Source organism: Vicugna pacos, chromosome 18 (genome assembly GCF_048564905.1).
Source record: "Vicugna pacos chromosome 18, VicPac4, whole genome shotgun sequence".
In the NCBI taxonomy this organism is placed as follows: domain Eukaryota; kingdom Metazoa; phylum Chordata; class Mammalia; order Artiodactyla; family Camelidae; genus Vicugna; species Vicugna pacos.
The window spans coordinates 26,019,431-26,045,907 of NC_133004.1; the positions used below are offsets into that span (position 1 = coordinate 26,019,431).

A 26,477-nucleotide genomic window follows, 5' to 3' on the forward strand; every position below is an offset into this window, starting at 1 on the left:
GTTACATATTTGAGCCATCCTGAGAGGGGAAACACTGGTGTGCTGATACACTCCAGGTAATTCCTACTTTGTTCAGACCTCTCCCTCCCCCTCTGTACAAACAGCAATGAAATCACGGCAGATAGAAGGAAATCACTACTGTGATCACAAGATTCAAGGCTTGTGGCACACTAATTCCCCATTATTAAGCTATGTCCAATCAATGCCAAAACAAGTCACTTTAGTCCTTGCAGTAGAGCAAAAGCCATAGCCAGCTGATGGCTGTCAGGTACACACCCTCAGAAAGCCATTTAAAAAGCTGTTAACAATTTAGAGCTCTGACCACTTGAAATGTGCAAAAAAAGAAAAGAAAAAAAAAAACCCACCACAATCCCTTCTAATAACTCACAGGGAGTGGGTCACATGTATAGTTGTATCCCTACTTGTAGCTAATCCAATAACCTACACCCAATTAATGAGCTCTGGGCTCTGCTTTTATGTGAAAATGTTTTAATCAATGCTTACAACCTGTGTTCATAAAAGGAAAAAGACAACTGGAAATACCTCAAATATCCACTGACAGGGCAGTGGATAAACTATGGTATTTTCCCATAATTCATCAATGTTCAGCTGCATAGAAAATATGGATGAATCATTTGCAGGGGGACCTAATGCTGATCCAACAACTATGGAAGTAATAAACACAGACATGCACATATAACATAAGCTCATTTATATGAAGCTGAAAAACAGGGGAATCTAAACAACACACCACTTAAAAATGTATCAACAAAAATTATTTTTCAAAAAGTATATAATGATGAATTCAAAACTCAGAATAGTGGTTGTGGAGAAGGAAATATAATTACGGAGGGACATGGGAGTTCTAAATTTTTTCTCTATGACTTATTTCACACACACACACACACACACACTTTTTAAAAAGTATTCCTCCTGTCTCCTCCTCTGTGTTTCTTAGTTGATTTACTAAGAAGACAAAGAAGCAAAAACCTACTGCTGAAACACGAGGAAACAAGTTTTGGCTAGGCAACACGTAATAAATTTCATCTTACATGTCAGTGTTCTTGTCTAGTACTTCTAGCCATTTCCTCTGAATTTAGCCTTTTCTCTAGACTGGTTAAAGTCAGGTGTACTTTTTGTCTCTAAACTGTATCTTTTAATAGTTTTCTCATTACTAAAGTAAGGAAATCAATTAAGAGAAATAAAAGTATGGGATACAAAAAGAAGAGGCAAGAAAAAGAAAAAGTTACAGGTAATAAATAGCTCCCCCAACTGGTGGTGCTTTTGCTTCAACAGACAAAAACCAAAGGAAATACAGAATTAAGGGGACAAAAACGTAAAAGATAAGGATTCTCAAATATTTAAATACACTAATCATCTCCCAAATAGCCTATGCAGAACTGCTGTCAAAAAAAAATATATATATAGAAGCTGACATCATTATATGTGAGTATTTTGTCTGTTAGAAATACTAAATCCCTGTTCGCCATGAAAAACTACGTATGTACAAGATTAAATTTCTTAATCTTTTATGAGAGGAATACAGCAGGCAGTCAATATTTAGCTCAAAGCCAGAGCCCCTTCTTTGTCTAATTTCTTACAGTGTGTCCTTCCCTGGAGTGAATCCTCAAGAGATAAAAGTTAACCACCCTAGGCTCACTCACCCTCAAATTCTCAAAATAAGGAATTCCTTACAAGCAACTGGTCACTGGCTGCCTTCCACAGGCTTATAAAATCTTCTCTTATATTCTAAGGAAAAGAGACCCCTTACTTAAATTTTATATCCGAGGGAATTTCCCATTTCAGTAGCATTCTTGAGATTTTTCCATACCTCTTTAAATGGAATCCAGCTGCTTCCAGGCTTTGCAGGGTTTGATGGCGTCTTTAGTTTTTCTAGGGCATTTTCAATCGCATCACCATAGTTATCCTGAAACCACTTTTCATGAGGCGTTTCTGCAGGGGCCGCTGTGATGCTTCTCACGTGCTCCAACGCAAACACAATGGGCTTCATCAAAGCCGTGTGCTTCTCCCGCATGATCGCAATCTTCTCTTCTCTGACCAGAAAGACATGAAGAGTTTAATACAAACAAGGAACAATTTAAATTGTCATATGTAAGTAAGCAGTACCAAAGAATTGTCAAAATAAAGTAATAAAACATTAGCAAAATAACTACTCAAACAGTAAAGAATCCAGCATATAAAAGCAGCAGCTTCTCTTTTCAACAAGTGGTACTAGGAAGACTGGATATCCACTTACAAAAAAGAAGGAAGCTGGACTCTTACCTTATACTATATGCAAAAAACAAGTCAAAATGGATCAAAGACCTTAATGTAAGATCTAGGACTTTATTTAAAACTCTTAGAAGAAAACAGAGGGAAAAGGCTTCTTGACACTGGATCTGGCAATGATTTCTTATACATGACATGAAGCACAGACAAAAAAGAAAAAAATAGGTAAGTTTGGCTACATCAACACTAGTCAAACTTATATGCATCAAAAGACACTATCAAGAGAGTGAAGACAATGCACAAAATGGGAAAAAATATTTGCAAGTTATGTATCTGATAAGAGAATACCGAAAATATACAGAAAGCTCATAAAAATCAGTAACAACAACAGCAGCAACAACTCAAAAATGGGCAAAAGATTCGAATAAACACTTCTGCAAAGAAGATACACAAATGGTCAAAAGGCACACGAAAAGATGCTCAACATTATTAATCATCAGGGAAATGAAAATCAAAGCCACAAGATACCATTTCAGACACATTAGGATGCTACTACCAGGAAAAAAAAAAAAATGTTGGCCCAGATACGGAGCAATTAGAACCCCTGTGCACTCTTGGTGAGAATATAAAATGGTGCAGCCACTGTGGAAAACATTTTGGCAGTTCCTCTACAAGTTAAACACAGAATTACCATACGACCCAGCAAATCCATTGGCACGCACGTGCACACACACACACACACAAAATAACTGAAAGCAGGGACTCAAACAGATACTTGTAGACCAATGTTCACAGAAGCATTCTTTACCACAGCCAAAATAAAGCTGAGGGTCTACTGACAGGTGAGTGCACAAATAAAATGTGGTACATCCACTCAATGGAGTGTTATTCAGCATTTTTAAAAAGGAAGGAAATTTTGATACATGCTACAACATGGAATGAACATTGAAGACATTGTAAGTGAAACAAGCCAGACACAAAAGGACAAACACTGCATGATTCCAGTCACACATGGTACTTAGAGCAGTCAAATTCATAAAGCAAGCAGAGCAGCAGTAACTAGGGGCTGGGGTTAGAGGAGAATGGAGAAGTACCGTTAAATGGATACAGAGCTGCTGTTTGGGATGAAGAATCAGTTCTGGAACTGGACAGTGGTGATGCCTGCATAACACCGAATATACTTACTGCAACTGAATTGAACACTTAAAATTGGTTAAAATGGCAAACTTTATGCTATGTGCATTTTACACGGGGTGGGGGGCAGCTACTTTTCTGAAGTGTAAGTGTTTGGAAACATACTTGCGTAAGGTGTTGTTGTTCTGGACTCTCTTCACCTCGTCTTCGAGCTGCTGAATTCGTCTCAGGACATACATGTGTTGCTGTAACAGAACTCCCAACCAGAGCTCGTCCCAGAGAACAGTGACCCTGCGCAGCTCAGCCACAAGCATCTGAACCTGTACACAGGGCACATTCAAACATGCTCATCTACAGGTTTGCACATAGAACAGTTCTGCAAACACTGGAAATTGAAATGTTTGCATGTTTTGTTCACTATCCAGGTAGAGAACCCTGATTAGTAATTCTACCAGTACAGATATGTAAAATCGATTTTGAATTTTTTTTAAAGCTTTGGTCCTCAAATATAATTTCCAGGATCGTTTTTAAGGGTTTTGTTTTTAGGTGGGGATTTTTTTGTTTATTTGTTTGATTTAGAGGGAAGGAAGGAGTTCGTTATAATAAAAAGAGTTGGGGTTTTCTGTACCTGTAACACCATAGTTGGGTTTGCAGAGGATAGTTTATCTACAATTTTGCTGTAGCAATCCTGCATCATGGCTTGGTCTTCATTTAACCCGCTTTTAGGTTCATCCTTATTGCTATCTTGAGAAGCAGGAGGACTTCCTCCCTCACATTCAGAAACCAGCAATTCTTCTCCTTGAATATTGCCAAGTAAAGTTGGAATTGCAGAGGAAAACTTATTTCCTACAATAACATGGGAGAATAAGGTATACATTGGCTGTTTCTCCCACACGCGTACCTTGATTTAGGGAAAACATCAATAATCTATTTGGTTCCAGAGCACTCATTAAACCAATTTGTCTTTTGTACACTAACCTGACTAAACATCATTGATATTTTGACTTTTTACAGGTTGAGCTTTTATCTTTATTAATATTATAAGCTAATAGGAGATAAACAGGGGAAAAGATAATGACAACAAACAAAAAAAGTGTTCTCCCATCCAGACCCCAGAACTTGGTTTCAATCCTTATCTGCCAGTTACTCAGCTCAGCGAACCTGAGAGAGTGAGTCAACGTCTCCAAGCCTTGGTGGGTTATTGTGCGACTGAAGATATTGTGTAAAGCACGTATCCTACCACCAGACATAACAGGCACTCGCTCAATAACTGGTATTATTATTGGAAAAAAACTACAAGCTCTATCAATTCTGGAACATAAAGCTCAAAAAATTTTACCTAACAAAACATTATTTGCAAACTAATTTATACTTAAAGTAGCAGTATTTTAATAGTCCGTACCTGAAGCCTGTGATTCACTACTAAGCGATATGGTGCCCACTATTGCAGGATACAATATGAGATGTGGGGAATCCTGAGCCACGCGGCAGAGAAGGTTACAAATACTTTGGCGCACATACACTTCAGGGTGGTTTAAGCGTGAGAAAAGTTGTGGAATAATTCCTTCAGGATAAGAAGAAAGAAAAATACTTTAAAGTTATTAAAAACTGTCAATACAGTGGATGCAAAAGGATAAAATTTAGTATGTGTCAGCATGAGTTCCAACAGCCACAAATTTCTCCCTGTGATAACAAAGAACAATACACAACAGTTCTTGATCTGCAGGTTTAGTTAGGGTACAGAGCTGTACTCAAAATCTAGGGCAATTCAAAAATGTTACAGAGAAATGTCTTTACTGTGAATGCCTATAAAAGGAGGCAGACATAGACAATTTTTACAAGGGGTATATGAAATTTTTTGAAACTTATTTTACCACCCTCTACAAAATCCCTTTTGTAAATTAAAAGCTTCTACCTCTCAGCCTTTCATTTCTCTGAAAGGAGGGAGGGAAGTGGTATAATAAGCAGTCCAGGGTATCCTATGGACTAATATAGCTATTCCATAACATTCAAAGAGTAAACATAAAAGAACTATTTTTTTCGTATATGTATGTGCGTGTATACATTTATTTATTTACTTATTTATTGAAGTATGGTCAGTTTACATTGTTGTGGGTTCTTTGGTTTTTTTCTTGTATATATGTATTTTTATTGAAGTATATTCAGTTTACAATGGAACTATTTTTTTTGTCTTATATAATCCCATCCAGAAATAATTTTCCCTGAAACGTTTTATTTAGATCATCACCTCTCCATGGAGCAGTAGGTGTTGTTTCCAAGCCGTGTTCCAGATACTGTCTAAGCTCACCAGCGTGTTTCACAAGCAATCTGAGCAATCGCAATGTGGCCATCACAATTACATCATCTGTGCTCTGCTCTGCTCTGTGACTTAAATGTAGCCTCGGGTCATCTTCATCTAAAGGAATCTAAAGATGAAAGACAAAAGGAAGAAATAAGAAAACAATTCAGAATACTGTTTTCACCCACTAGAAAAGAAATTCCAAATAAATTTCCCTGAACAGAACACTGTGCCACCTACCTGACCAGCATTGAGCTTCAGGAAAGTGAAATACGCACTACAAGATAGTTTGTACAGGCTGAAGATTCTATCCACAACTTTCCTCCACACTTTAATAACTCCTTCTGTTGCGCTTTCATCAAGCTCTGAGAGCCACGGGCAGCTTGATATTAACTGACGCCAGATAACTTCAACCATGTCATCTTCCTCATTATCTTCACTTTCTGTTATCTGAAGTGTTATATCTTCATCCTGAAGAAAAATTGGCAAAAAATGCTATTTTTAAGCACAAACTGAAAAGGGAAAAGGGTGCATAATTCTCCCGTCATATGTAAGCATATTCTCATTTTGAAAGACCAAGTACTCCATAGAGTGTTACACACGCTAAATCAGTGTTAAATATGCTTCTCTTTATGATATATTCACTAATGTAGCGAATGAAGGAGAACACAAGCATTGAACAAAGATTAAAGATTTTGATGTTGGGACTTAAAATGCTTCCGAGTTATAATATAATACTCTGCCTGCAGAGATCTGCCTTACTCTCTTTACGGTACTGCACTTGCACTTAACACCAGCTTTGGCAGACAGTGATATACGCTGAAGTCCAGAGCAAGAACTGAGTCAAGACGGTTTCAGCTCAGCAAATAAAATCCAATCTTTTGTAAGTCTACAACTGTAGCATTCTAGAATTGGTAGAACTTTGAGAGGGGAGGGAGTAAATCCTACAGATCATCTAGCCTGCTAGTTTTCAACTCTGGCTGTATATTAGAATAACCTAGCAAGCTTAAAGACATCCCCTGACCCTCTACACACAAACATTCCATCCAGAATATGTAGGATGAAGCTTAGATACTGGCATTAGATATTTTAAAAGCTTCCAAGCTAATTTTCCAATTAAAATTTTTCTAACTGAAAACCTAATTTCTGATCAGAAGAGCAACTAAGAGAGAAATCTACCTTATATAAAAGGAAGTTCATCTTTTTTAAACAGAACCCTTAAGGAAATGACAGATTTCTTAAATCATTCTTCTTAGAAAAATATTTTAACTTTCATCTTATCAAAATTTTATTTGAAAGAAAACATTTAACCAAGAATATGTGATCAAATTCCTCAAAAGCAATGATTTAGAACAGTGATCTTGACACTTATTTCCCCCAAACACTGCATATGTTTTCCTTGCCTGAATCCCTGCCGGCCGACACACAGCCTGACCAAGAATACCGTATATTCTCTCTTTTTCTTCTTCAGTTATAGTGTCTGGGAGCAGATTCTGAACTTCAGATTTTTCTCTAGGCAGCAGACGAACACCCTCTCCCTGACTATAAAAATAAAACAAGTCATCAGTATTTCAGCTACCAAAACTTTACTGTGCCAGCAGACATTTTAAAATCTCTATTTTGCAATGCATTAAAATAAATGAACACATTTCAACATACATACCTGGCATTGTCAACCACCTTTCTGCCCCACCTATAAGCCCAACTAGCCAATGCTGCCCAAGATTTGGCTACTTCAGGTGCCTGCACTGAAGACAGGTGATACAACTGTCCCAAAATGAAGTCAGGTTCTCCAACTCCAATGTGTACTGCCAAGGTGGAGAGAAAAAAAAATGATGTTATACTCCTAAGCTTCTAATGGCATTCCCATCAACATTCTAAGATTTTAAAATTCCAGGCTTCACAACAATGAAATGAACAACAGGAACAAAATCCTCGTGTTTTAGCAGAAAGGTTAGTTGTCTCCCAATGTGTAAAACCTGGACAATGGTGTCCACCACAACAGGCCACTCAAAGACGGAATTAATTAACTGCTCTATTTGCTGAGTACCTTTCTGTTCCTAGCACTAGTGCCAGAATGTAAAACTTGAATCTTTCTGTGGTTTCTGTGCTTCACCAGTCAAGGGGACCAGAGGCTACTATTCTGCATCTTTGCTGTTCTTCCTGGTGTAAGGTGGAATTTCAGATATCACGGGCAGGACCTTACTGCTGGCAAAAACATCTAAGTCACATTGAATTAGTGAGGCGGGAAGTATGGCCTGGGAGGTGAGGTTCAGTGACTTTCACAGCGGTATTAGATGCTAGAGAAATGTGCTTTAGTCACTTCGAGGAAATATAATAAATTTCCACAGAGACGGTTTTTGTGGCAAATTATAGCCAGCATAACATTGTAAACTTTAATATAGTGGAAAATAACTTCTAAAATCAATACTTTGAAGCTAATAGAATGAAATCCTACCTGTAGACTCACTCTCGATCCGAGGATACTCTTCTTCCATTGTATTAACAGATGGTAGTTCGATTAGAGCAAGTATGTTTTTAGACAAAGTAGAAAGACCTGTGAAGTTCTGCTGCTGCTGAGCTCTGTAAACCTGTTTCAGCTGCCCTGAAATTTCTTTCCATTCTGCCTGGATCCATTTGGCCAGTGTCAGAATTGACTTGGCAACGGCATGTTCAGCTTTGGCAGACTTGCAGAAAGATATGGCGCAAGAACTCAACATCTCCATCGCATGTGTTGACTGGCCTGTAGAAATACCAAAAGCCCTTAAAAGCCTTACCAGCAAACAAATGACATTCAGGGTAAAATAATATTATAAATTCAGTGATAATCAATAATCTCTGAAAACATTTCTTTAATAATAACGAAATTACCTCTTTTTAAAGCACCAAATTATAGAGATAAGCCAATTACACATAACTTATTATTCAGGACTCAAAATGTTCTGCAACAGTTAAAATAAAAATCAACTTTTCCACTACCGCCTCACACCATACAGAATAACATTCATACACATGATTTTTATTATAACAATATTTATTATGACAAGTATTAACAATAATTCATTTTACTAACCTGCTGTATATAGCAATTTGGTTTTTTCAATGTCAAGTTCAGGCCCCCATTTTTCATCCACTTGACCTTGAGTTGATAGTTTTTTAAAATGCTGGACTAAATCTTGTGCAGTGGTAGTCTTTCCCAGCTGAACCTCACTACACTGTGCCAGCAGTCTTGTTGCAAGTGACACATTCCCCCGTTTTCTAGCAAATTTTGCTGCTGTTAGACCTAATTCCATGAGATGGCTTCTAATTGGAACTGTTTGTTCTGGAGAGAAGAAAATGTTTTATTAGTCCCTGATCAGTCTAATCACAGACTTAATCGAAACATGGGCAAAAAAATTCTTCCCCAACTATGTCCTTCCCCACTACCTCCCTAAATAAAGATAAATTGTTTTTTTATCATCTTTAAATTCCTAGCAGCTAGCATAGTGCCTGGCATACAATAAACAAATGTTTGTTAAAATAAATGTATAGACCGGAGCAGACAGTAGTAAAAATCGTTCACTCTAAGAAATCAACTTTATAGTTTCTGAATCTCCTTAGTAAAGTGCCTAGGGCAAAGGATGGGGGACAAGGGTAAGACTAGACCATCCCCCCTTCTTGAGTAAGTACCCTCTGCCCTTCTACCGTGCCATGCTCTCCTGGTTTAATCCTACCTTTCTGAAGAATCCTTCTCAGTCTCCTTCTCGTCCACTACCCATCCATTAAAACTGATGTTCCTCGGGGTCGGTCCTAGGCTCTCTACTCTTCTCACTCTGCATACTCTCCCTCGACAATATCATCTGCTCCTGTGGCTTCAATTACCATACAAATGCTGATGACTCTTGAATCTTTATCTCTAGCCCAGACCTGACATCTGAGTCCCACTCACCTCCCAGTCACCTACATTTAGGTATTTCAAGGGTACTTTAACCTGTGTCACGTAGAATCCATTTTCCACCACCCTCCAAATCTTTTACTTCCTTCTCTTGTTTTCTCTTTCTCAAGGAAAGGCATATGATCAGCCTGGCTACCTGAGCGGGTGCATGGAAGTCATCTTAGACCTTACTTTCAACCCTCATATCCTATCTGCTTTTTTCTGTCGCTACTGCTACTACCTTGATTACGTTTAGCCAGGACTTCAGCCTAACTGGTCTCTCTGCCCCAAGTCTTAGCCTCTTCTAATCCATTCTCCAGCTTGCAACTGAACTGATCTTACACTACTTCCCCTCCATCTCAGCTTACATGTTACTTCCTCCCCAAGTCCTTTTCTGATTTCTAGGATTAAATCAGTGCCCTTGTTGTGTTATTTTAAGCACCATACATGTGCACTTCCATTCAGCACACCATATTGCTGTTCCTTGTCTGATGACAGTTTTCCCTGCAAGATTCTAGAATCCCTTTACTCCTAGGAATGCAGAAAACAGGCTTGTCTTATTCACCATTACATCTCAACTTAAAGCACTGTACCTGGCTTAAAGCACATACCTGATAAACACTTGCTGAATAAAGAAAGAAAAGTGAGGAGCAGTGAAGTTCTGTCTCCACATGTAACTGCTGGTTTGCTGACTTTTCCTTCCCAATTTTAAAACTTGTTCAGAACGGGAAAGGAGATGGTATTTGTTGTCCTATTATATGCCATGCTCTGTGCTAGGGCTTTTATATACCTTTTCTCATCTCCTATAATCCTTACGAGAATCTCATGAGAGGGGCAATCCCCATAACTGAAAAGGAATTTAAATGACTCAGAAGTTAGATGACTTGCCGTAAGGTCCCTCGATTTGCAAATGCTGAGCTAATGATCCAAACCCAGGTCTATCTGGCACTGAGGGTCCAGGTGAGTCACAGTTGCCAGTAATCAACCTGCAGTGTAAGTCAATATCCCAGCACTAGTTTACCAGAAATTCAATACTCACATTTACTCAGTAACTGCAGCTATCACATTTTTGACTAAAATTCTACAGAATTCTGGCAATGTTTCCATTTTAAAGCAATAAATTGTTAACATCCCTTTAACATGTTATTTTTCTCAAAAATGAGACATGTAAATGTTTATACACATACCAATTCTCTAACTACTCAGCTGAATATTTAAAACATTATATTAGACAAAGAATTTGAATGCAGAACTCGTAAACAAGTCTTATGACTTCATTAAAAATGGCCAAGAGTTGAACACTTACAAAATACGATCTACAGTGGTCACTTCACAAATGGAAAGATGCTCTTCATTATTAACCATCAGGAAAATGCAAATAAAACCACAGTAATACTATCATACACTCACTCCAGTGACTAAAACTGAAGACCCACGATAGCAAGTATGTAGATGTCAGAAGAAATGTAAAATGTACAACCACGTTATAAGAAACTGCCCAACTATTTTGAAAGTTAAACCATATGACCCAATAATTCCAATCCTAGGCATTTACTTAAGAGAAAGGCAAACATATGCCCACCCAAAGATTTGCACATGAATTTCATAGCAGCTTTATATATAATAGCCCAAAACTGAAAACAATTCAAACATCCAGCAAAGGCTCACTAGATAAATTGCCATATACAGTGAACACCACTACTCAATTATAGGAAGGATGGCACTACTGACATGCAACACAGGGAACCTTAAAAAACAAAATGCTGAGCAAAAGCAGCCAGATACAGAGCATACTGCACCATTTATACACAACTTTATAGAAAAGACAAGCCTATAATCTATAGTGATGGAAGCAAATCAGCAGTTCCCCATGGCAGGGCAGACGGGAGAAACGACTGGGAAGAGGCCTAAGAAAACCTTTTGGGGTGAGATAAACCTCCTATATCTTGATTGTATTGGTGATTACACAGGTGAAGAAATGTGAAAACTCATGAACTATACTATACACTTAAAATGTGTAAGTATATCTTAACAAAGCAATAAATAAATAAATACATAAAAACAACCTAGTTACCTTTTATTTTCTCCAACAACTGACTCTGGTACATGGTGTATCTTAATGCCTGCATCCAAGGCCTGACATCATGCTGTTTACATGAACGCAGAGCTTCACTGAAGAGTGGAATAAGACAGTCCTGCCAGATAAAAACCAAAGCTGTTTAACATAAACGGCTCCTTGTTTGTTTGTAGATTGAGCTCACTTACATCCCTGTAGGTCAGCTACTTTATCTATTCCAGGTTTACCAATTAAACTCTTCCTTTTTTCCTCTGTACCTTTTAATCACAAGAGAAGATACTCTAAGAGAAAAACTTTTTGTTTTTTTGCCAAAAGAAAACTTTTTTTTTCAGATTAAATCCAACTTATCAATACATTTATCAACAAAATAGGCACATTCTTATAAAAAATAAACAGCATGTTTATTATAAAGCAGAAGCTAAATTACAGAAGAACATAAAACTACTGCTTCATAAACAGACACTCAAAGGTTATTTCCCTTGGAAAGGGCCCATCTTTGGTTAAACTTTAACCTGTTTTGGAGGCGGCGGCATAGTGTCTTCATTTCAGTCAAGTCTGAAATTTATATCATCTGGTATGTATTTACATACCCAACGCCTCTTCCAAAAAAAGAAAAACAAAACAACACAATTAGACAATCAGCCATCCTTGAGATCTTAGAGTTTATCTTCCTCACACACTTCTCAAATGAAAATTTTCTGAAAACGGCATTTTAGATTTCCAGGTTTACTAGCTTGTCCAACAAATGATACAAATGCTACCTGGAAAGCAAAAAACAGTCTCTGTTCCTAAAACCTATTAATGTTCAGAAGACTATCCTGGTAGAAGGACATACACACACCTCTGTCGAAAGCCTGCTGGTCACCGTGTTCTCCAGAGCAGAAGAGCAGTACAGCTGCAAGGTGCTCAGGACCGGCAGAGACTGTGACACGGTCAAGGTAGACAGTCTCAGGGGCCCGACAGCTATGCGCGATGTCTGCTTCAAGTACTTCACCACGTTTCTGAAACAGAGTGTTAATCGCTAATCAATAAATAGGATTTTCCAACTTGTGACCACTGAAGGGACAAAACAGTCTGACAAGACGCTACTACACTGGCATCCAAAGCAGGGGAAGGAAAAGGAGAAGCCTGCTCCTAAGTAAAATGACGTAAGCAAGTCAAGATGTATGCTTTTGGGGATATAAAACGTTTCATTTCAGTTTCAACCTCTGTATGTTGGCAAGCTGCATTCACATATCCCACGACTTCTGCAACTAAAATGAAGCTATCGTGACTTGCGGTGCAGTGCTCTGGTAACTGCCCCACCCTCGCCAGAGTGCGCACATTCATCATGCAGCACACAGAGCACACACTCACCTCCTTACGAGTAAACTTACTCGGTTACAGCCTGCCACTTCTGATCTTGTTCTACGTGGTTTAAAGCAGTTGCCAAACAGACAGAACTTCTCAACAACTGAACTTCAATGGATTTCTGAAGTTCTCTTGGATCTGGACTTAACATGTTAGGAAGCAGTTTTTTCATATCTACAGAAATTAAATAGGTTCCAGTAAGTTACTTTTGCTTGTAACAAGAGGGACAAGATATCTTAACAGTTTTAACAAATAATCACCAATGAATACCTCCTTTCATATTTAAGTTCAGGCAGTTTCATATTAAGTTTAGTCACTATGATTAAGCATTTCTGATAGATATATAAAAATTCTTCACGTAAAATAATACCTCAGGCCCATAAAAATGAGTTTATTTTCAAAGGTTCAAAAATCAGTAGGTCAACCTACTATTTAAAAGGGCAAATCTAGACCTATTTTTGGCAAATCTTACTGAATTTAGCAAATCAATGCTAACACACAAAATACAATACTAACTATTCAGTATAACATTTTACAAAATGTTTCCTGTGATAAAGTTAATGTACCATATCAAGATGTCAAGCAAGAAAAATATTTAAACACTATTTGTACTATTTCAAAGAAAATGGCTAGATAAATATCAAAGTATTACAGTAGCCTTTTTTAGCTTAATTCTAATTAAACTTTTTCAATTGTCAAATCAAATGTAGAGAACAGCCCTAATTTTTTGCTTCACACTCTGCCCCAATTAACATACAAAAAAATTCCAGATTTTCCAGTAAAATGCACTAAGCCAAAAATATTCAAACAACCTGTCCATTAAAACCCTTCGTTTTAAAATTATTATCTCAAATACCTATTTTTTCCTTTGATCCTCCAGCAAGTAGATTGATATTTTCTCCTGGTAACAATTCTAATTGCTCAGTACATTCAACAAATTCTCCAGATTCAAAACTGCTTAGCGATCTGTAATTAAAATATTGGTTAGCTTGTACTACACTCTATCCAGCCTTTGGAGACATTCAAAAAAGTAGAACAAATTTTAGGGGAAAAAAGCAATTATACAGCATTCTTTTGATGAAATTCCTTCCACGTAGGCACCATTTTATTTTAATTTTGAAGACGTGACCACCGTCTTAATTAGCACTAAAACTGGAGTGGCAAACTGGAAAGTCATAGCTATAGACATTCAGTTTAGCAAACTCAACCCTCCACGTTTCCTTTCTCTTCTGCAGCCTGTTATCCTCCGGGCATGTCAAAAAACTTACAGTAGAGCTACTTCTCCCCAAGCTACCACTAAATCCCCATCATGGCCTCATTCCTCACCTAAAGCATAAGCCCCAGTAGGTTTTCTATCCTGTTATCTCGACCTGATATCCTCATTCTGCCTTCTTTCACTGCTGGCCTCTCCCTTCCACTGTTTCATGGCGTCTATTTCTCTTTCAAAGAATTCTTCCTTACCTTCTCTATCTGAAAAAGGTGACACCTCTGAACCTCCTTCTACAGTCTGCAGTGTCACTGCCAGCATAAGAGGCCTTATCCTCCTAGCTCTCCACTGCTACTTTCAGATCTCTCACTCAGTTCCCATTCCTATTACAGCTGCTCTCCAGCTAGTAAGACTTCCAGCTTCTCAAGCTCCCTCTTTTCCATTAATCTCTCATCTTTTCCTGTCCCTCTCACTGCGTCACCTCCCTTACCACTCAACCTGAATACAGCACTAGAAATGTGTATTACTTGACTGTGCCTGCTTCTACCTTAATAAGCCCCAAGCTACGGTCAATACAACCATCACCTTCTCAGGTGAGCCATAATCGCTGGACACTGATGAACCGTCAGTTTGGTGACCAGCACACTTATCATTTCTGCCACCACAGGGTCTGCATCCTCTCCAATGGCAGGTCTGCTGTGTCCCCATTATGCTCTACGATGCCCTCAGACTTTCCACTACTGACTGACTCCTTAGAAATAAAAACAGACTTTCATTTCCTCTACCCTTACCCTCCTCACCCCCATCCATTCCCAAAACTGTCTGTATCCAACTTTAACTGCTTTCCTTGAGGCACAGGAAAGATGGGGTCCAGTAAATGCTTCAATGTTCTTTCTCCTGCTTCTTCAACCCCTGCTTTCTAGTGGCTCCTTCCTCTTGGCTCAAAAGAACACTTAATCTCTCCAATATCTAAAATAAACACACAATCTTCTCCTCTAGCCGTAGCTCTCTCTCCTTGACTTCATTACCCAATCAACCTAACTAAAGCTTTTCATTTTCAAACTTCTCCACCATTCTGTAGTATTCAACCTGGTTGCTTCTCTGTATCTCTCTACAAGGCTGATGATTTCTTCTACATCTCAGACATGTCCTTCCTCAGTGTCCTTACTGTGTTTTCTTCAACAGCTTCTTCTCCCATCCCTTAACAAAGATGCTCAAAAGGACTCTGAGCTTGGCCTTCTCTCTTTTTCACTCACTGTCCCCCTTACCTGTGGCTTACAAAGGTTCTGACGTATAAAGCATGAAAAGGAAGAGGGCCTTTATCACCTGTATACTAAGGATCCCTAAATCTCTCTCTGTTTTCATCTTAGTTCCAAATCCAATTCTTAACTGCTTTCTAAAACAATCTCACCTGCACGTTTCAAGTAACTTAAATATAGTTCGCTGGTCTCTGTGTGTTCCTACTTCAGGAACATCTGTTTTCCTCCCTCTTCCTTCACCCCCGCAGATCAGTGGTCTATATGCTTCCACCCTGGCCCCTCACCTGCAGTCTCTTGACATGTCTCTCCTGTTCAAATCCCACCTAAAGTTTTCTAAATTATTGGGAGCCCAAGTCTTTTTCACAGTTCCCACCTACTTCTCTACCTTTGTCTCCTATTATTCATTCTGCTCCAAACATGGTGGCCTCCCAGGTATTTCCAGAACACTCCAAGCTCATTATTCTTTTTTTTTATAACAATTACTTTTTCTTAATACGAGTCTTTCTTTTTTTATTTTAATTTTGGGGGAGTAATTAGGTTTATTTATTTATTTATTTTTAAAATAGAGGTACTGGGGATTGAACTCAGGACCTCGAGCACGCTAAGTATGCAATCTACCACTGAGCTATATCCTCCCTTCAAAAGCCCATCATTCTTGCATCAGGTATGTTTCAAGTCTGTGTTCAAATGACATCCTGATGGCATTTCCCAACCTGGTCTATTTGTGTGTCTCTCCCTCACTAGAAGGTCAGCTCCTCAAGCACCAGAATTTGTGTCTGTTTTATATAGTGCTGCATACCACTGGCTGGCACTTAGCACATGTTCAATGGAGAAATTACCCTACTCATTTCCTCACTAGAAGCTGAGCTCCTTGATGGCAGGACAGCTAGTGGTCCTTATCATTTCCAGCCAAATGTCTGGGACAAAGCCTATACTCAAATTTTGAATTAAGGGATTAATAAATGCACAGAAGAATGAGAAGAAAAAAATAGGAAAGGGAGTTTAATTTACAAATGTCATAAACTCTGTCCTCCTTAGAACAAATGTTTTTAATATAGTCACACCTAACTTAGGAACAAAGTCATCATATGTTATCCCTTTTAAAGCAATGACAAATTTCTCTTTCTACTCATTATGATTTTAGGACAGCCTCTGAGAATCGGCACCAAATGACTGTTTCAACAGTTACAAACCTGTTTCCTCATTGCATGAATACCTTCCTCACCACAAATGTTGGTTTCTCATTGCAGTCATCTTTAGAATGGAAGTATTACTAGAACTACAACCATCTTGCTATAGTAAATATGGGACAACTTTAGTATTTTTCTGTCCTAAAGGAAGACCTTAAAGATACCGAAAATTTGTCTAACAGGGTTAAGGATCAGTTTATAAGTGAAAAGAAATTCTTACTTTATGTAATTGAAGTCAGCTTTCAAGTTGAGAGAAGTGCTGCTGGTGCTCTTCTTCAGGTCATGGACAGCATTCTGCCATTCCTGCACAGCGGCCCAATCCGCGACTGACACGTAGCACTCGCACGCCTTGTTCCCCAAGTAGTTGACTACCTCAGGGGACGGGTCGGTTGGTTTGGACAGCACGGCTTTTCTGGATTCACCTGACAGTTTTTTATAAAGTCAAAGAGAGATTTGAAGCAGTTATAAATATTTCAAAGAGCACAGATATCTAAAAACATACAGTAAGATCATCCGTACCAACTACATGGCTGTAACTTTTTATTTAAACCCTGAATGCTCACCATTCAAAGAATGCTTGGGGCTGGCACTGCTACGCCCGGCATTGGCCAGCGTGAGAACAGATTTGTCAAAGCTGGAGATGCAGCAGTCGACCCCTGTCATGGCACACAGGTGCTCCTGGTACTCCACAGAGGCCTTTTCAAACCTTCAATGCAAGTTCAAACAGCTTTATTTGTCAACTACCCACATATTTCATTTCCAAAAAACCTAAAAAGAATGGATTACTCAATAAGCTGGGCTGAGACAATGAGTTGATTATTCTGTGTGAGGTTGAGGCACAAACTTAGATCTCTTTCTCACAAAAAATGAAAATAAGTACAAAGATCATTAAATATTAAAAAAAAAACAGTATAAAATAACTAACAAAATATCAGCAAGTATCTGATCCCAATGTGTACAAAGACTAAGCAGAAGAATAAACAGAAGGAAAGAATACATAAAGAACAACATAACTTGAAACTTCTCGTCATAAAAAACCACACCATATACATTAAAAACAAATTACAGGGAAATATATTCAATATCTTGTAATAACCTTTAACGAAAAAGAACATGAAAACGAATACATATGTATATCTGCATGACTGAGACATTATGCTGTACACCAGAAATTGACACACTGTAACTGACTATACTCCAGTTAAAAGAAAAAAGTTATTGTCCCAGAAGAAAAAAACAAAAACAAATTACAAATCAAGAAATTAGACAGCATCAATAATCTTAGTGTGTAATAAAATTTCACAGATCATTAACCAAAAAAATAAGAGCCACAAAGACATAATCTATGTTTTTAAAAAAAAATCATAAATGGTCAATAACCTATGGGGAAAGTCCTATTATTGATTAATTTAAAAACTATAAATTAAAACATGTATTTTCACTAATATGGTGCTAGGGGTCCTGTTTCTCAGTAAGCAGCCCTCTGTATTCATAAAGGTGAAGGGAAGGGGATACTCTATTATTAGGAATACAAAATGAAACCATTTTTTATGTAGGGTAAATCAACAATAGCATGTACCATAAGCCTTATGGTCTATAGCCTTTCTTCTAGTAAATCGACTTGCAGGAATGTGTTCAAAGAAAATAATCACAACCATGAGCAAAGAATTAAGTGCCATGGTGCATTAAGATGAGTTATAACACTAGAAATTATCTTACTGTCCAACAGTAAAGAACGTTAAATTATGGTGCACACACCAAAAAGATGTGTTGTTAAAAATCACACTGCAGAATATTTAACACGGCAAAATATTTTTTACAACATTGCTGAGTAGAAAAAGTAAAAACCATGTGACCAGCAGAAACACTGCTATTTCTGTGAAAAGAGGGTAGAAAACTCTATATGAAAGAAAAAAGAACTCAAAAGGCATATACACCAAAACTAAGTTACCAGTAGGAGATAGAATTATGAGCCATTTTAAAATTTTTCCCTACATTTTCCAGATTTGGTAAAATTTACATAAATATACAGAGGCTTTTTTGGTACATGCTCATTTACCCAGTGAAATCGAGTGAATATGAACGTTGAGTGCACAAGGCTAATGAGTAAGAACTCTGGCCATAAAGGATAATTTGTAACAGACTCTGACATGAAAGGTTATCAAATAAGAATCAAGTTCAAAAGAATTTATAAAACAAATGTGGCAGATCTTGTTTTAACGAAGATTTCCTATTAACTCATAAATAGGAAAAGTACCTAAATTTTGCTAATTTTGACTGAAGATGCCTCCTAAACTTCAATTGCTGAAATTGAACAATATTTTTAACACTTAATGTTAGTCTGTAATAAATTTTAACAAAGAAATCCTATCATCCATTTCTTGCCCTCCAACTTACCTCCCTTCAGCCTGTTGGGCCACTGAATTAATCCAGAGAAGATTTTTCCCAACGACCGAAGATGACCAGACAGCAATTCCCTGTATAGCTTCAGGACAATGAAGTTCACACAGTGCTTCTACCACCATCATGATAGTTACTTCCAATTCATTCCCCTGAAAGTGGAATTAGGAAAAAATCAATCACAGACCTCAATACCTTTAAATTCAAGTCTCTACTAAATTTACAACTACTGTTCATAATCTAAAGCTTATTTAGGGGGAAAGTATGGCTCAGTGGGAGAGCGCATGCTTAGCACGCACGAGATCCTGGGTTCAATCCCCAGTACCTCCATTAAATAAACAAATAAACCTCCCCATGCCAAAAAAAAAAAAGAATAAAATTTAAAAATAAAACCTATTTAAAGTCCAATTTATTTAACAATTATTTTTACAACAATATTACATTATTAGAATTTCCTAAACATATATAATGTAGCTACAAAAGGAGGATGACACACCTTAATAGCATAAGGTGTTAGTCTTCACAAAATTTTTAAAAAGGTACTTAACATTTAAACTGTGGCATCTATAGGAATAGCACGTGAAATAAATATAAAGCAAAAATTAAATATAAATAACCATGAATTAAAGAATGATTAATTGCATGTCTTTGATTTATTGCCTATTGACATTACTCTACCAGCAAACATCTGCAATTTTTGGATTGCACTTAATTGAGCCCACTTACAAGGCATCACTTTTTCTGTACACTATAACATTATTAGTATTATACTTCCACATATAAAGTTATATTTTCTTATACATTATAGTTATTACAAATTACTATAAAAATAATGTCTTCTATACACAACCTTAAGCACAAGTAATGAGCATTTTCACATGTCCTGAGCAAAAAATATGAGTAGGTGACTTTGGAAGTTAATTATTATATAAAAATATTAGATCAAACGCCTTAAAAATGAATAGAACCTTTAACTTATTTTATAATAGATTAAATCACAGCAAAGGAATTAAGCCCTGATTTTTCTAATTAAAGGTTTACAATTAACTTCACACACACGTTACCTGAGATGGATTTGTCTTCATTTCTGTAAGCAAGTCAAAGCCATGTCTCACTGTCACAGCAGGCTGGCCTGCCAACAATCCAACCCTCATGATGGAGAGTCGGATTCGAGTCAGCCAGTCTTGACAAGTTTGGCGATTGGTATAGAAAAAAGTCCTAATGACCTATAGAATTAAGAGAAAAGAGCTCAGAACTGGTTCAAATTACAGGCAGAGATGTCTCAAATACACATAAAGCATATATACACATGTCTACTGTGATTTCAGCTCTGCACACACTACCAGATTTGACCCTGAAACTGCTGCAAAGCAACATTCAGCCGACTGAAACCAACCTTGGGAGGTGATGTTAATGCATTGGCGCATCCCTCATATGCATTATACATTAACTTCTCTAGGTTTTCCAGATACTGCAGAAGAAGCACAAGTCTAAGCTGGTTGCTACTGTGGCCTTCATCGTTATCTGCAGTTGTCCACTGACTAACATCTTGATCGGGGTTTAATGTGTGAGCTGCAAGACTTCTAATGATACCTAAAACCAAAGACAACATTCTAAATTTATAAGGAATCTTCAAAGAGTCTAGAAGTTCTTGGAGATAATTTCACAAATTCACATATATCCAGTATCCTCTGTATATCCATCATTTAAAACCAAACCTCCCACCATGAAAAATCTTTTCATTTTTAGAGGAAAAAAATGTTTTCCCCACATAAATCTCCTAAATTTGTGAACACAAACAGGTAACAATGTTGCCAACACAATTACTCAATGAAAGCTTATTCTAACAAATATATCTAAGAAGATTAACTGTTCAAGTATTAAAGAAAAAAATTATATACTCTCAAATTTTTACCAAAGATAAAAAATCCATTATTTCTTAATATAAGCTTAAAAGTATTCACATAACAAAGTTTGAAAAAGCACAGAGTCGATTACCTTCAATTGTCTGGAAGGTATCCTGGGCTCTGCCCAGTGGGGTTCTCAACTTAGAGAGGACAGTGAACTGTGCCGCTTCCCAAATAGCCCACTGCCAAAGGACAGCATCTGTCTTTAGAAGATTGCGGGGAATTGTTGATTGGTCACGTTTATCCAGTCTCTGGCAGCTATAGAACAATCTTTCTAACCAATTGTCCTTCCTGGGAAAAGCAGTTTCATATTTAACAGACAATGACAACTTCATTTAAAAAAAAATTTGCAAGGGAAATGGGAGTAAGGGACAACAACATTCTCTATTTGAAAAAGGCAAAACATACAAAATTGGGAAGCATTATATCCCCACCTCTCATTTTGAGGAGGTCTTTTCAAGTGAAACAGAATGGGGTATGATGCGGGTGGATTATTAGGATAAAAGGCTCAAGATAATCTGGCCATCAGGACAAAACACACACTGCAACTAAACATCTCCAGAATGCCTATGCCCCCAAGCCTCTCCCCAGAGCAATGACGACCAGGTCAGATCACTTAACTGTCACCGCATTTCACAATCAATTTCAAAGCCCATTTTTGTTTCTTCAGATGCCAACTTCAAAGCAATACTGTTCACTGCTGAACTAAAATAACCCGTTTGAGAAGAATATTATTTTCTGCTCTGCCACCCAACATATTTTCTCCTCAAAACTGGGCACAGGGTTCAGATATTCAAGCATATTTCAATTACTTTTCCCAGATGAAAGAGTCAAAGAAATGTCTTACCCTGTTCTGTGAGAGTTCCCGTATAATATAAAACTAATAACATCAGAGAAATCTTGTGGGTGGAATGTGTTACTTGGTGCTTTACTCATGTGACTTCTTAATGCTAAAGAAATTTCTTGAATTTCTGTGTGATTGTTATTGCTGTAGACAGAAAATAAAAAACATTGTTATGCAAAATGTTGTAGTTAAAAGGTTAGCTCATACTGTAAATGAATTATTTCCTTACCAACTAAATTTGAAAGTTAAAAATATAAAATTAAGACTTTAAAAATACATAGAGATGTTATTACAACTTTGAAATTTCAGGTTCTTAAAGCTCCAAAATTTACCTAATCAAAACTATAAAAGAAGACAGTTTAGTTTTTCAAATAACTGAGCTACTGAGAAACATATTCTGGCACTCTACATATTATTCTGTACTAATTATCACAAGCCTACAAGTTTACAAAAATTATAAAATTTTGTTATTTTCTTCTAGACCTGCATAATTTGATCTTTTGACACCTCTTCAATCACTAAGAAGTATACAAGATGTGACATTACTCCACTGATAGGCAATTTGTCTTTTCTTAAACTAAACACAGTAGGATGTCTTTGTCCCGACACAACTGTTATACCTCAAGACAACATCTAAAGGAATTGACTTCAGTAGCTTTCCAAATGCTTGTCGAATACGAGTCCCACTGTGGACTAGCTGAACACGGCAAACATCAACACACCTACAAAAAAAATGAAAAAAAAAAAATGAAAAGTGTGGCAATATTTCCAAGTTATTAGGGCCAGGGTCAAAAGATTGGATCCTTAAACTATACCTCTGTAGGGGGATGGGTATAGAACAGTGACAGAGCGCATGCTTATCACGCATGAGGTTCTGGGTTCAATCCCCAGGACCTTCATTTGAAAAAAAAAATTATCTTAGAAAATTCAAATTAAAAAAAAAAACATACCTCTGTAAAAGATCATCTGGCAAGGAAGAGGACAAAGCATGCAGACTGCTGCATGCTTGCAGGCAGATATTCACATCTTCAACAAGAGCTATTAAAAATTAAAAGATATTTTCAGATTGCCAAAAGAAATTATATGCCAGCATATCATAATTTTCTGAACCCATTCATTTCAACAAACAATGAATGTCTACAATGAATGAGGGGCTACTCCTGCCTGGAACCCTCACGTGCGGTAACATTTCGGAAAATGATATATTCAACAAAATCCACTTAGGGTGACTAGCCTTCACCCAAACCTTTTTCTGAAGGAAGTTTTTAAAGTATACTTAACGTATAAACATTCACATAAGCTTAAAAATGTGACAACGACTTAAAAACAACTTCTTTTTCACATATTAAGAATGGCAAAAAAAAAATTTAAGACAGACTACGCATCTGTCATTAAAATGGGGAGTATACGTTTCCAGTCATGAAAAGCACTGAAGTGACTATCTTTCTCCAATTATCAAAGATCCCTTTTAAGCACTGATTAACAAAGTTAAAGAAACACAGAATCTTACTGTTAGCCAAAAGGCCTTTGCAAAATTTATGGAAAGATGGAAGAGAGAATAAAGGTGCGTATGTTTCAGACTTCTTCATCAAAACAGCCACTTCCAAAGCCCAGGTCATCAATAGTTTCCTGAAATGCAAAATATACAATTGACTTTACAGCTAAAAGAAAAAAGAAAAACAACCTAAATAAACCTATTATTTTTACATTAGCTTTCTTTTGGTTTTTTAAATACCTCAAGCAATAAAAAACAAACATTAAAACTATAGAAATCCCTTTGTCAAAATTGTCTTTTTAGAGTATTTCCCCAAACTAGCATATATTATAACAAAAAAACTTTTAAAATCTCTACAGAAACATTCGTCTATAATATATTGCAGGAGGGAGAGGTTTCATGTAATTCTTTCAAGAACAAGAAATTCTAGATTCAATAATAAAACAAAATTTTAAAGTGTTTCATTGTAAAGCATCTGCTCTACCCCACCTTACTAGTCTTCATTTCGTTTCTCAAATTATAATGCCAAATTAATAAAAATTAGAAACAGTTACTAATATATTATAAAATATTAGTTACCTTGTGTCCTGGTTAAGATTATCTTTCTTAAGCAATATTCCCAGAAGATTTAATATAATTGAGAAATGTTTTTTTGTGGCTGTTGTTACAGTACTAATCACAGCTCCATCAAACAAGGATGGGGAGGAAGAACTAAGACTACTAGATATGAAGTGGTCATGCCTGCAAGACAAAATTTAATCTTTTCATCTATCACTTAAAAAAATGAAATTCCAAAGTTAAATCAACACTTTTTTTAAAAAATGTATACTCTAAAGGGCCCATCTTCCCCTTAAAAAATTTAAAAACAAAAGTTTTCCTTAAGAAGTATTTGTAAATACATTACCTAGTACAATGAGAATACAACGTGTAGAGCACTGCATACTGAATGGCAGGGAAGTGAACAGCCAGGTCACCATGCACAATCATCAGATTCTTACTCAGGAGGGCAAAGACAGTTGGAGACAGTGCCCACATCTGATGAGATATGAAAAAGTAAATGTTTGGCTCCTCCAAGACATACATAAGCTTAGAAAGAGTTTATCTTTCAAAAAACATCTCTACACATTTTGAAAAATTAAAATGACATATTTAAATTTGAAAACAATCTAGGTACACTAAACCTGGAATCAGCAAACACTTCTTGTGAAGAGTAAACATCTTAGCTTTTGCAGGCCACGTGACACCTCTGTTGCAATGTCCAACTCAACTCTGCCACTGCAGTTAGAAAGCAGTCACAGACAAAAAAATAGGAGTGAAAGTGGCTATGTTCCAATAAAACTTTACAAAAAAGGGTGACATTTTGTGATGATTGCACAATTCTGTGAATATACTTAAAAATTATTGAATTGTAAACTTTAAATGGGTACTGTATATGTGAATTTTATCTCAATAAAGATTAAAAAAAAAAAAAGATCTTGAGCAGGATTTAGTCCGGGGTTGTAGTCTGCTAATCCCTGATCTAAACAAAGCCCTTGTACCCTTCCATGCAGATCAAACTTCCTTAATTTTCCATATACTGCAAATGGCAAGTTGCCCTGTCCAATGAGAAAAAAGACACACCCTGCCACACTAAGCTTTTTCCATCCTTTTCTTTCTATTGCTAAGATACTCCTTTCCACCTGACTGCCCTATCCCCACGCCTCCTCATTTCCAGAAGGACGTAAACCTCTTCTAATATGAACACAATGTGAATTCCTCAACAATCAAATTTTTAGAATGCAAAGAAAGGAAGAGTCTACTACAGTCTTCCAACACAAGCCATACCTAGTAAAGAGGGAAAAAGCAGCTATGGAAGGACACAAGGCAACCTAATCTAACAATATGGAGAGCATGCAAGTATAAACATCAAATCTTGACTCTTCCCTCCTTCTCTCTTGAAAACATTATTCCTCTTAATTATATCCTATTACTTTTCATTATAAATAATATGTTTTTCAATCCTGCAAGGTCCCATAGGAGGGAGAAATATACCAATAATACCAATAATTATAAATCAAAAGCAGGGTCACTTCAAATTTCTTAAAGGAATAAAATCTTTAATCTTTTCCCAAGAATATATGAATGCACCTAGAAAAACGTAGGTAGTAAAAAAATAAGGACCATATGCAAGCACTAACTCTAGTGGGGAGCAGGAAAAAAATACCAAAGGAAGAAGGGGTTGCATACTAAAAGAACTATACAAATCTGTCCTGTGGAAAATGTTGACAAATTTTCTACAAGCATGCTAGAGTAAACAGGAGAAAGCATTAAGAATTTTCTAAAAAAAAAAAAAAAAAAAAACACAAAAAAACCTATAAAGGAAGGTGAGAGCTAAACATGGCAAGAAAATATTCCTGTCAACTTTAGTTATCCAGGTATGTCCAAAATATTAGCCATTTGTTCTGATTCTGTAGACGCACTGCCGTGATAGCAAATGAAACATTTAACATGCAATGAGAAGAGGCTTAAATGTGGACAAAGCAAAGCCATTACAAGTAAAGACTCACCCCAATTAGTGAGTTTTTAGCATTTCCAATTGTAGTCAGAGCACTGAGGTCAAATATAACTACAAATTTTGCATTGTCTACATTGAATACATGATTCTTAAAAGCCTCATGTTTTATTTCAGAACAGGCATCAGGAAGTTGTAGACTATGTAGCAGGTTGTTCAGGGCACAAGTCATTTCTCCCAAAATTAATTTATAGGCAGTCTCCAAAACAGGAATATTCTTCAGGCTGAGCACTGCTTGATAAACAGCATGGGCAACAGCAACAACCTTAAAAAGAGAATTCAGGCAAATGAAAATTAAATGGAAAGCAAATTACTATCTGCATAATGGTGATGATGAAAATCAGTTTAAGATTGATAAATTCACTGTCCAAAACACCAAAGACCTTAAATTTTAAAAAAGTAACTTAGGGTACCTACATATATCAGTAAGCTTTTTAAAATCTATAAAGCCTTATTACCAAAAAAAAGGTCGTCTAAATTACAAATGATGATGTTTAATTTCTTAAAAGGTCTTTTTTTCTTTTAAGCCAGTATCAAAACATATACAAACAGCAGTTCATTAAGATAGGTGTTACTACAGCTACTTGGAAAGTCTATATAATGGCTTTGACTGGGAGTCAGT

General features: G+C 36.8%; 1 protein-coding gene across 5 annotated transcripts in view; it reads right to left on the reverse strand.

Annotated features, from left to right (window-relative positions):
* Nucleotides 1-26,477, reverse strand: part of SMG1 (SMG1 nonsense mediated mRNA decay associated PI3K related kinase) — an 87,773-nt gene that overhangs the window by 24,406 nt on the left and 36,890 nt on the right. For all 5 annotated transcript variants that reach the window (XM_072942676.1, XM_072942674.1, XM_072942678.1 and 2 more), the window contains 27 exons: nucleotides 25,851-26,120; nucleotides 24,209-24,339; nucleotides 23,884-24,045; nucleotides 23,320-23,438; nucleotides 22,760-22,847; nucleotides 22,430-22,531; nucleotides 21,813-21,953; nucleotides 21,057-21,256; nucleotides 20,455-20,651; nucleotides 20,123-20,284; nucleotides 19,056-19,210; nucleotides 17,222-17,364; nucleotides 16,879-17,080; nucleotides 13,859-13,968; nucleotides 13,029-13,176; nucleotides 12,494-12,653; nucleotides 11,650-11,770; nucleotides 8,736-8,984; nucleotides 8,121-8,405; nucleotides 7,326-7,470; nucleotides 7,066-7,204; nucleotides 5,903-6,133; nucleotides 5,612-5,789; nucleotides 4,766-4,927; nucleotides 3,992-4,209; nucleotides 3,529-3,683; nucleotides 1,832-2,054 (listed from right to left, as the gene is read on the reverse strand). In XM_072942676.1, coding sequence (XP_072798777.1) covers nucleotides 1,832-2,054; nucleotides 3,529-3,683; nucleotides 3,992-4,209; nucleotides 4,766-4,927; nucleotides 5,612-5,789; nucleotides 5,903-6,133; nucleotides 7,066-7,204; nucleotides 7,326-7,470; nucleotides 8,121-8,405; nucleotides 8,736-8,984; nucleotides 11,650-11,770; nucleotides 12,494-12,653; nucleotides 13,029-13,176; nucleotides 13,859-13,968; nucleotides 16,879-17,080; nucleotides 17,222-17,364; nucleotides 19,056-19,210; nucleotides 20,123-20,284; nucleotides 20,455-20,651; nucleotides 21,057-21,256; nucleotides 21,813-21,953; nucleotides 22,430-22,531; nucleotides 22,760-22,847; nucleotides 23,320-23,438; nucleotides 23,884-24,045; nucleotides 24,209-24,339; nucleotides 25,851-26,120 — 4,596 coding nt within the window. The remainder of the gene's footprint in view (nucleotides 1-1,831; nucleotides 2,055-3,528; nucleotides 3,684-3,991; nucleotides 4,210-4,765; nucleotides 4,928-5,611; nucleotides 5,790-5,902; nucleotides 6,134-7,065; nucleotides 7,205-7,325; nucleotides 7,471-8,120; nucleotides 8,406-8,735; nucleotides 8,985-11,649; nucleotides 11,771-12,493; nucleotides 12,654-13,028; nucleotides 13,177-13,858; nucleotides 13,969-16,878; nucleotides 17,081-17,221; nucleotides 17,365-19,055; nucleotides 19,211-20,122; nucleotides 20,285-20,454; nucleotides 20,652-21,056; nucleotides 21,257-21,812; nucleotides 21,954-22,429; nucleotides 22,532-22,759; nucleotides 22,848-23,319; nucleotides 23,439-23,883; nucleotides 24,046-24,208; nucleotides 24,340-25,850; nucleotides 26,121-26,477) is intronic.